Source organism: Scatophagus argus, chromosome 6 (assembly GCF_020382885.2).
Source record: "Scatophagus argus isolate fScaArg1 chromosome 6, fScaArg1.pri, whole genome shotgun sequence".
NCBI lineage: Eukaryota > Metazoa > Chordata > Actinopteri > Scatophagidae > Scatophagus > Scatophagus argus.
In genome coordinates this window covers 5,434,540-5,446,279 of record NC_058498.1, presented here as the reverse complement: position 1 = coordinate 5,446,279, position 11,740 = coordinate 5,434,540, and the positions used below count along the sequence as shown (strand labels likewise).

Sequence of the window (11,740 nt, the reverse complement as noted above, 5' to 3'; positions counted from 1 at the left end):
CTACTCTGCGCCTGCATAATCGGCTCATATTGCATCAGTTTGGTAAAACACACAGTTCACACATATGCATGAACCCTCACGGGCACTAACTGTATGTTTTAACGCACTCTTTAGCTCTTATCATTATTATTATTGTCATTATTATTATTATTACTAAAATAGTTATGGTTCTACTCCCCTTTGCTGTTATTTACACATGAAGAAACGCACATCTGCTAACTTTTCTTTACATAAACGGTGATCTCCCGCCCGGAATCACTTGGAGATGTGGGTCTGGCAAGATCCCAATCTCTGGTGAAAGATGAGAGCTACTTCGAAGGTGGGCAGGACGGGGCAGGTATCAGGAGTTTATAGGGGGAGTTGCTTTTGTTGCGCACGGGTTTCCCCCAAACCTTTGCGTGGGTCCCGCGCCAGGAGTTCGGCATTGTGGCCCGGTCTTCTGTCCGCTTGTTCTTGGAAACAGCGTCACGCAGCAGCTGACAGAGGCTTAACATTTCAAACGTCTGGCGGCAGGCTACAAAGTTTCCACCCTAAAAACGCCGTCATGTAGCAGCAGCGGCAGGCTGAAGCGGGACATCACATGCACGGCTTGGTGTTCAGTAGGAAGTAGTTTGCTGTTCACTTTGCACAGCTTCTCTAAACCCCGAGTCACACTCCTAGTGCGTCGTTTTAGCTTCTGTTTGATTGACGGTGGTTTATTTCGGTTAGGAGAACCTGTTGCAGTAAGCCTGTTCGTGTTATGCTGAAGGTGCAGCAGAGCTGAGATTCTCTTAATGTCTTCGTTGTACGTATTTCTGTTTCAAATGCGTGCCTGAAACGCCATCACTGTTGTCAGCTCTACTGACTTTGTAGGACATTTTTATGGCAATGGATTATATCTTTAGAGTAATTATAATTTAATAAGCAACCACGACAGTCACGTTTGATCAGATGCATTTTAAGTTAAAACCCTTTTTCACCTTTTGCGTAAAAGTCTGCTCAGTGACAGCAGCAACATTGCGCATCACGGATTAAAAGTAGGATTCCGGTACTGTCATAGATGTCCACTCAGCCGGAAGGAGGCCTGCAGCTGGAGACCACAGCAAAACTTGGTGTGCTAAAATCGGAGGAAGTTGTTGACGTGACAAGTCCTGACGGATGCGCTGGGCAGCGCGGCTGCCCCGGGGACGCAGGGGACAGCAAAGTGTCCCTGTCTCCAGAGAGCCATCAGCAGAAACCACGCAAGATGACCCGGAGCCCCAAATGCGCCCGCTGTCGGAACCACGGCGTCGTCTCGTGTCTGAAAGGCCACAAACGCTTCTGCCGCTGGAGGGACTGTCGCTGCGCCTGCTGCCTGCTGGTGGTGGAGCGGCAGCGCGTCATGGCAGCGCAGGTCGCGCTGAGGCGGCAGCAAGCTGCGGAGGTGAGGAGGGCGCAAAGAAAGAGAAATGATGGAGAATAAACAGATGGAAAACAAATGATCGCCAGCAGATTATCAGGAGGCAAACTGTCTTTAACTGACGGGTTAGTGTGGCGTAAATGTGAGCATAGGTGGAAATAAAATACTGAAAACATAATTTTCATAAAGGACTAAAACAAGACAGGAGACTGAAGGACAGAATATATAAAGCTATTTTTCTTTTAACACTACACGATTTTCTTGAGTTGTTCATGCAGTAGAATTTTCTGAAGAGAAAACTTTACATGAAATGTTTTCCAATTTTCAGAGGTGCTTAGAAACGAAGCTGCAGAGCTGAATTTGCACGTTATTCTTATTATCCCTATTGTAAAATACATGTGTGACAGAAGTCTGACCTTCTCACGGCCATGGCAGTGCATGCAGAGAGATTCCTATCTGCAGGACTGAAGCACAGATTGTTGCCTTATTTTTCAGCATTTACATGCAACAGGAAAATCTTTTTTGTTCAAGTTAGGTCAGTTTTAAACATCTGAGTAAAGTTTGACCAGTTACTTTGTCATGGTTTATTCTGAGACTGGAGTGAGCTGTCAGGTGATTTGTTCAGTTTAATTTAATCAGTAGAGATTATAGATCACACACTCAATTTAGATACACAAGGAAGCCATTGCACTAATTAAAAAAAAAAAAAAAAAGACAAACATTCAAAATATCTTTATGTGGAACTTCAAACGTCCCCCAGACGGATGCTTGTTTGTAAGTAACTGCAGTAAGAAGGTGTTTGTGTGCACGTCTCCATCAGCAGAAGTTTGAACTTTAAACTAAAGGCAAAATGTGAGGCTCTTAATTTTAAGCTACTATACATTATTTTTACACTGTCAGTACATCAATATTTTTTGATTGTATCATGTAAATAAATAAATACTGTTGACTTAATACATTCTATTAAACTGTGATATCAATCGCAGTTAAGGTCAACACATTTGATGCTCTGCAAAATGATTTATGTTTATATTAAATGTAGTGTCAACTTGTTAAATAGCCAAATTTTTAAATCTTAGAATCACAAGTAGCTCTGCTTGCCTTTTCTATTATGTATTAATTCCTTGTAATTAACCCTGAGGCAGGGTCTCAGTGTAATATGATACGTCCACATCTAATAAACGTCTAATTCCTGTTCCCGTGTTTCTCCCAGGGTAAAAGGGGGGTCAGGTGTGCAGCTCCTTTGCGGAGGACGGCGTATCAGCGTTACGCCAGAGCAGCCGAGCCGAACATCCTGGCTAAGAGCATCCTGCAGGGTATAGTTTAATTAACGTCTCTTCTCTCATTAACGCGCCTTTTCTCTCCTAGACTGTGGAAAGTGCAGCTTTCTAGATCAGATGAAACCCTTAAAGTCAAGTTTAACATTTTATTTTGCTGTTTAAATGCACTGAGACAGGGCTGAACGATTTAATCACAATATGATTGAAATTGTACTATGGCCAGTTGTAATATCCAAATCCCAGAAACTTCAGGTTTTTTCATAAATATACACTGGATGACAAAAAAGCATTATGATGGAATATTTTAGTGCTGCAGAGAAGCTTCTGCCAGCAAGTCCAGAGGAAGGAAAAGGATGTTTGATTTACTTGTTCAAGGTTGGTACAAAAACAAAATAAATAAAAAAAAAAAGTCACAAGTAAGCATTCGTGGAATAGAAGTGTAGTAAAATTCGCTTACACAAAAACTCAATATTTCATTAAACTCTTCATAAGGACATCATCCTCCTGGAGGTTTACCTGAATATTCACCTGGCCATGTCTAACACCAAACCCTTATCCCATCCTAATCTGATTCTAACCTGAACCAAAAACCAAGTCTCAACCAAAGATAAATGGCTGAAGATGAGGGGACAAGCTGGTTGTCCCCATGATGTCTCTACACAAGTGGACACACAAGTGCAGGCTCTTTATGTACATTTTCCCCACAATGTGACTGGAGCTGCATTCAAAGCCTGCTTGGGCCACCTCTGTTAGTGCTTCTTCTTGGATGTCATTACTCAGCATTACATGCACTAAATTTATCTTAAGAAATATGATTACTGTGGCTTCACTATTTCACAACAACAGGCCATTAATGTAATACATAGTGTGTTTTAATACCTGCTGGCTTGCAGTCAAATCCTGTTGGAGGCTTTGTCTTCTTTATAGCCCTCTCAGCCTCTCTGAGCTCTCAGTAAAGCAAAAATGACACAGCTAACCAACGGCGTAATTAAAATAATAAAGAACAAAGCCCTCAAACATAAACACAACAATTAATTGGTTGGAACAACTTCATTATCCTTAATTTAATGTCTGGATTCATAACAGCAGCATATGACTCTGCTTCCTATGCAGGGCCCAAACTGGTGGTGCCGCTGGAGGACGACACCTCCTGCTGGTCAAAGCAGACTCAGCGTGACCAAACACACATTACGTGTCCTTCCATCAGCGCCCGGATGAGGAAGAGGCGAGCCTTCGCCGACAAGGAGCTGGAAAACGTGATGCTAGAGCGGGAGATGAGACAGAGAGAGCTGCAAAGTGACCTCTCCTCCTCCACCCTCATCCCCATGCTTCACCCTCCTCCCCTGCCTGTCTCTCCTGGCCTCCACTGCTGTCTTCTCAACAAGGACCCCACCACTGCAGGAGTATCCACTTATGTACCCTTGTATAAATATAAGCCCTTTTATGAGTGTGACTTCCGCTTCTATCAGTTCTTCCACCTAAAGAGCGGCTCCTCTGCAGAAGGTGACTATAATGACTTCTTATGCCAAAGCTTAGAGCAAACCAGGGAGGATGAGGGGGTGCAGAACAGCTGGAGACGCTGTGAGAAGGAAGACGGCGGAGAGCTAATACCTCAACCATCGCAACAAAGACTCAGGCATCTTGGCAGCACCTTGTCAGATCTGGACCCTGTCAAATCCCACTTAGAACCAGCAGAAATAATGGACTCAAATGGCTCTTCAGCCGTCACACGCTCTATTTCTGGATCAGATCTGGGTATCCTGGGCGGGCCAGATGTCGGTGCACCCAGCAGGACTTTTGATCCCAGACTTCTGACAGCTAAGGGCTTGTGCGGAAACACTCCTGCCGACCAGGCAGGTGCTCATGCAGACTCTGTCAAGAGCCCTCGTGGCAGCTCAGTCCGGACTCCTGCTGTGAGGCCATTACCTTTCTCTGTGGAGGCTCTGTTGAGGGCCTGACAGGCAAATGGAAAGTGATGAAGTGCACTTTGTTTATGTGCAGACTAAGAGCTGATGTTTAGTGAATAAATATAAAAACGGTTAGGTGTATTACAAGTGAAATATTTAAGGAAATAACATGAATTAAACTCTTTGTATTTTCTTTCTTATTTTTCATCAAAAGGTATTCAGCTATATTTTAAATATAATTAAAAATATAACAACCAGGCATTTATGTACTTGTCTACTATATTTTCATTTTTATACATACACTGAGCATTTAAAACAAATATACAATAATATATTTTTTTTTACTCTTTTGTCAGCAGTGTGGTGAAAAACTGCTGCACTTTGACCTTCTCACATCGTTATTATCTTATTCTGTCTTCCTGCAGAAAAAAAAAATGCAGTGCATCCATAAAACAAAGTTGATGGAAAAAGTCAAGTCGCATTTGAACTTGTGCCCATTTCTTACTTTGTGCTTGGATTTTTAAATCAAAAGTGCAGCTGTGGCTGAGTGATCTCTGTGCTGCTCTCTGGCTTTGTGGTGTCAAAACAAACTGCGTGCTGATCAAAAATCTCTCTTTAATCATCTGAAAACTAACAGGAACGGAGGAACATGAGGTAAAACAGATGGTGACAGCTAAAGGAGCAAAGATTTTCCAAAAATAGTTTTGCAACAGCACAGAAAAGGTTGACAGCAAAGACAAAGACATACAGTATAACTCTGATATTTCTGTATCTGTCCTCTCCTTTTCGCCAAGTGAGACATGTCTTCATTATTTATGGGGTTTTCAAAGCTCCATTGTTCTCCAAAGTCAGACATTTTGTCAGACTGTATTCTGTCATTATCACTGTACAACTTTAAACTTACCGCTCGTGTGGCATTCTGTTTAATATTTCATCGAGTATCATTTCATTACACCAACAGAATGAGGGAAGACTGGAAATATTCACCGAGGGGTGAATGGGAGGGTGCCAGCGTTGCCTAGGCGACATTTTTCTTCATTGTATGCTGAGTCTGACGCCGGCCGAGTTTGTTTGAACATGCATTTGATCTATATCCACTTTTTCTCTCCTTCTCTGTTTTTTGTCTGCGCAGAGATGGAGGTCAGATACTTTTGACAACTGTGGACCTTGTGGCGTCAACACAGTGGTGATAGCACGCTGCACCGTGTCTATGTTTGCTAGTATCTACCAGCATATCAGCATGCCTTGCTCGCTGTCTTCTCGCAGACAGACAGGGGGAGACTGGCACAAAGGAAGATGAGGTTGTGGATCTGAAAGCACCATTGTTTTTTATTGTACCCTATCTGCGCCAGTTTTACAATATTAAAACCTCTTCCTTGCAGAGAGTGCAAATTGCCATTTTCACTACAGTGATAAAAAAGATGAGCATCAGTCACAAAGGGGTGATAATGACTTCTGTGAAGAATAACACTGAGGAAATAAATCAATTTCCCCCCCGGCAAAGCTAGGGGAAAAGCTCATTTATCCAGTTCCCCCGTGTTTCATTCTGGAGTGTCCTTAGACAAGGTGTGTTGTGGCTTAATAGATAGAGACCCCGCTCTGAGATGCCATTCACGTTCCACCGTTCTTGTTAGGACTGTGCCCTGGATGGACAGATTAACTTTATTGTTCTGTGCTCTTTGGAAAGGGTTGATTCAATCTGCAATTCCCGATTTATTAACATTTTCCTTTGTGGGCTGAGGGAGGACAGGAGGGAGAAAGAGGACATGAGGGAGGGGGGGTACTGGAGTCATTCCGATTTGCTGACAAAGCAGTTTCAACAGGTTAAAACTTGTTTTGGGATTGGTAACAGCCCCAGCTCCTTCGCCACATCTTGCGCTCCTGCTGTTCATTCTCTCGTTGTGCCTCATTTCCATTTCAGCGGGACTGATTTCACAACATTCAGGGTAGAAGAGCTTTACTGTGGCGTTTCCCTGTAACTCTGATCTTCACATTTTCATCATACAGACCCTATCAGCAGTGAAAGATGGGAGAAGATAAAGAGAGGGCTAGTGGGTGGGGGAGGCATGACAAAGAGCTAGTCGACAGTTTACATGTGCTTTAGCTCCTTCAAAACTCTTAACAGTTAACTCTACCCTGTTATTTCAAAATAGTTTCCTAACCAAGCACTGCAGTCTTTGCCTAGGCCCACATAGTCCTGTTTCTGGCCTAGCGTGAGGCCATCACATCACAGCTGTATAGCACAGAACTATCAAAATGATCTTTGTTTTCCCATTGCCTTCATTTCCTTTACCTTCTTGCAGTGTTTACACTAGCTGTGTGCAAAGACAGACATGCAGCAAAGGTAAATTATCATTCAAGTGAGTTTTTCACGCTGGTCTCCCTTCAAGATGTGATTAAAGCAGCCAGACCTGTCTAGTTGTTTGGTATGATCTGTATTTCAGTCTTCGCTCTCCCCTTGGACAGATCATCAGCAACACTTAGTATCAGGGTTCAGTGGAAAGCCTTTGATCGTCCTGCCAGCTCTCCTCATTAAAGAATGAGAGTGGACTAAAGGCATATGTCTTGGTGTGGCAAGGTCATTTCTCTTGGCACTTCCAAGAGAGATGCTATCTGACTTTAATAGTGTTGTTATGGGATGTTTGGACAGTGCTAAGGGCTCTCCAGATTGATGAGGACCCTGTTTCTGAGATGCCGAATTTGTATAGATAGAAACTGCACGCCTTTAGCTTTTAATGATTTTCTGGTTGGTCCACTCAGAATGGCTGCATATGAACTTGTGTTAGGGCGAGTTGTCATAGGAGTTCTGTCTCGTCAACCTGTTCTGAAGGATTTTCCCTTCAGGTACAGCTTATCCTCAGCAAGTACGCAAATGTCCAACTCCTACCAGCAGTGTGCAAGGCCACAGACAAACCCAGCATTGATAAAATGCAGAGAGATCAGGTCAGCACTCCAGTGTCTCACAGTCTGGGAAGAAAGGACATTTATCCTTGTCATGGAGTTAGAGGAGTCTCACAGCAAGCAACACAAGCAGGTAAGCTGGATGTTTAGATCTGAATACCGTATCGGTTATGACCTTAACGTGAGTCCTTGGGTATTATGTGCGGCCATTTCAGGAAGACAGTTTGAGAGCTGGCTTTGCGCTGTTGTTGCTTGTGTTGCTCATTTTTATTCGTTATTCATTCATCTCGTCATTCCATGTCATTTGTCATGTTAAAAGCCTAGAAAAAAATGATTGATTTTTTGGCTTATTTTGTTTGACTTCTACAAGCTGGACTGATTTAGCGCCAGCTTCTACATCATTTTTGGATGTATTTCAACCCTAAATCCAACTCATTAAATATAAAAGTAAAAGTTGATTTTTTAGCAGTGAAACCCAATTAACAAAGAAAAGGATTTTTTCTGTCTTTATCTGTAAGACATGGATGTTATCATTACACTCCAGGCAGTATTCCGTCTATTTATTTCAAAGACGTATCTGTAATGTTGCCTATGAGGGGTCAGGGCAGAGCGTTTGATCTGCCTGCCAACTTGCCAAGCACTCTGGATTTCCTCCCGCCTCGCCCTGCCCTGCAACAGCCCTTTGGTGTTCGGTAGCCAAGCCTGACTCAGAGATACTGGTGTAGGGTTACGCTACAGCTGTGTGCTATAGCCTCAGCTAGCACGCAATAATTTCGATGTATACAGTGATGCACACAATGACCTCTTGAAATCAAAGCAAGCATATAAAAGTGAACATTGTCCCCTGAATTATGGCTTATGCGTAAAAAAAAACACTTCTTCATCTCTTCAACTATAACCAAAAATGAGGCTGGTGTGTACAGCCTTGTCAGAGATTGAAACCCCAGCCTTTTAATCATACGGATGCCCTCCAGCCAACGATGTAATTTATTTAGACACTAGAAAACAACACCAAGAATCATTCATCAAGTTTTATCCAAGCAGTGACGTCTGAGAGCTGCTTCTGTTGTAAATTCTGACCTGCAGTGATCAAATAAGTTTTAAAAGTCTTCAACACAGAGGATATACGGTCCCTGTGAGTGTCAAGTCAGCTGTGTTTAAGATATCTGCTGAAATCACGTATCTGACCGATGGATGGACTGACTCAGACTAATAAAAGACGATCAATAGGTCGCATCATCTGAAAACATAAATAAATTTGTGTGCACAGAACAGACGGATTTCATGCAGCGCAGACCAGGCTGTGCATCAAGGACGATGAGTTCACTTAAAACAGACAGAACAAAAGCACATCAAACACAAAAGTATCTTCCCTGGATGAAGATGAAAGTAAGCCATCACTGCATTTCTGCTTCATTTACTGTACAACAGAAAGCCAGTGTGAGTGGGTTTATTTAAGGTTATGAGACCTGAAATAATAGTCTGACATTTTGGGAGATACACTTGTTTGCTTTCTTGCCAGAGGTTAGATGAGAGGATTGGATATGGTTAATATGAAGCTACATCCAACACTTTATTAGCACGGCTTAGCTTTCAGTCTATATGCCATCATTTTAGCTTTGCATCTATTTAACATTCAGGGGTTCAGAGAGAGAATGAGCGTAAAGATAGTGTTCCTGATTTAATATTTAATTTTTGCTTGGAGTTTTGCCTTCTTTTTTTAATTTAACAGGCCTATTGTATCTCATTGTCATAATGTTTAAAATGTTGTTGTTGTAATACTATTTAAAACCTGCATTTGATGACAGGTCCAAACAATAGTCTTAATTTATTTAAGCAAAACAATGGGAAAAAACTGAGGCAAGATTCATGGTAAGGCATGGCAAAGCAAGACGTGACAAAATCATTCCTGGCATGAAACCAAAAGACAATACAACACACTGACACAGGTGACTGGGAAGACAAGGACTAAATAGGCAAGACAATGAGACACAGGTGACACACATTAGGCGGGAGAAAGCAATCAGGATAAACAAAAGCAAAGCTACATGAAAACAGGACACAAAGTGAAGTAATGCTTTCAAACTAAAACAGGACGTGACAAAAACCTTGAACATAACCCATGGAAACACAAGACACACATGAAACCTGGACTCAAAAATCAAAAGACAAAACATAACCTAAACACAAGACGTGACACATACAGCCTATGACTCAAACACAGGGTGGAGATTTTGAAGGCAGTCAGACGCTCAGACCTTTATACTGACACGCCTAACAAGGATAAATTTTAATCTATGCAGTCAGTCTACAGTTTGACCTGTTTGCTTTTCAAGAGCTTCATCTAGTTGTAAGTAGCAAATCTGTCCCAGTTGTTCCATAAATTCACAGCAATGGCCATCAGAGCTAATAGAAACAACATGGCTCTAATAGGGAACAAGAGTCTGGTCTGCCCTCCTGACAGATACATTCCTAATTGACTGTAGTTGGGTTCCAGTCTGACCACCGCCACCCTCCATTTAACAGAAGAACAAACACACCAGCTCTGGCTTTAAAAGACAGCCCTGTGTGTAACTGAGCCTGCCTTGGTTTGACTAGAAATTTCACAGCTTTAAAAACATCTTTGAAACAGGCAGGGTAGAGTTCTCTCCCGCACCTCCCTGCTCGCCCCCCCATCCTGTACTATTTGGGTTTTTCCATACACTGGTGTGTGCATGTACAGTATTTCTGTGCAGAGCTGTTCTGTCGCTATTCCAGCAGCCTTGGGGACGACCGACGGTGCACGCGGCTGCAGCTGTGTGGCGATCCAGTTACCGTCACATGGTGCCGCTTGGCTGCTGAAGAACTACCTCTGCAATATTAGAAACCAAAGCAGACCACAAGACTGCACTTTCCCTCACCTCTTTCTTTCTCTCTCTTTCTCACTGGATGTCTTTCCCTCCAGAAATGCTATAATGTTGTAGAGATGTTGATAAAACAGCTCACAGGAACCATGAAATCCTGTGTGACAGAATTAAACTTAAAATGACACTGATTTAACTTTCTTTAGCAACTTTCTGATTTCAGGACAAAACAAAATTCTTTCTGCAAGGACGTGAGTTTGATTTCAACATATTTATCAAGGTGTGTAAGGGTCTTCCCCCAGGAAATTCTAAGCATCCAACACTTTCTTGCGGTCTAGTGACTCTTTATGCACCAGATTGCGCCTCTCCTGCACGAAATGATACGAGGCGTATACGTCTCAATGAAAACACAACATTCAGGTGATAATCAGCAAAAACTATAAAGGGATGTCATGCTCTCAGGTTTGTTAAAATACTTCCATGGCTTTATTGCAGGGGACAAATGCAACCATTCAAAATACTGAGTTGGACGAGTTCCCTATGGTGTTGATCTTGCCACATCCTGCAGGTTGCCATCTGTTAAACACTTGTTGATTTTTTTTTTTTAAATGCCTCATTACCGTGCATTGTCAGTGCTCTTCTCTCTCTCATCAGTACCCTTCCTTTCTACACCCTCTGCCAACAATGAGGCACTCCAGTGCAGGCAAACAGAGCGAGGAGAAGAGGGGAATAGTACAGTAATCTCTTTCATCACGTACGGTTATTTGGAGTATAAATACATTGTAATATGGGTTATAAATGTCAACACTTTCCTTGGGGCTGTTAGAAAGCTCCTAGCTGTGATCAGCACCGCACTGCTTCAGCTTTCACAGCTTTGTACGCCGACCTCAGAGCTCTCACCGTTTTAAGTTGAAACCAGCACATGCCAGGCGGGTTCAGGAACTTTATAGACCAAGGGTGGTAGCAATAACATCAATGCAAAAACAACTCATACTGCACAACCATTAAAGTAGTATTTACCCAGCTTGGTTTGGATTTTATTCTATAGAAAATTTTGCAAGTTCCCTCAACCACATTCTGACTCCTGGTAATCCAATCCACCCTGATGTTATTCAGGACCTGATCTGCACACCCCCTGTATGCTAACATATTGGCACCCTCTTGCAAGTGATTGATTATTTCTGAGGCCTGAAAGGAGAGGATAGTGGAGTTTAATGACACATAAAACCATGTTTTGATGTCAGGTTCACAGAGCTTTAAGAATAACAGCTGGCACAAGCAGAGTGCTGGAAGGGAATCATTCAAGGAAACGTGTGGGCAAGTTGAGATGGCGTGATAGCAGGAGCCCCGTAACTCGCTATAGCCCATAACTGTGATACGACCTGCCAAAATCAGCAACATGCTTTAACACATTTTTACTTTCCCTTTTAG

The 11,740-nt window shown here is 42.6% G+C and overlaps 1 protein-coding gene across 1 annotated transcript; it reads left to right on the top strand.

Annotated features, from left to right (window-relative positions):
• The first annotated feature begins 330 nt into the window (after window positions 1-330).
• On the top strand, window positions 331-4,824 carry dmrt2b (doublesex and mab-3 related transcription factor 2b). Its single transcript, XM_046392739.1, has 3 exons — window positions 331-1,402; window positions 2,592-2,694; window positions 3,772-4,824. The coding sequence occupies exons 1-3, from the start codon at window positions 1,040-1,042 to the stop codon at window positions 4,614-4,616; spliced, it is 1,311 nt and encodes a 436-aa protein (XP_046248695.1). The 5' UTR covers window positions 331-1,039; the 3' UTR covers window positions 4,617-4,824.
• Window positions 4,825-11,740: the final 6,916 nt, after the last annotated feature.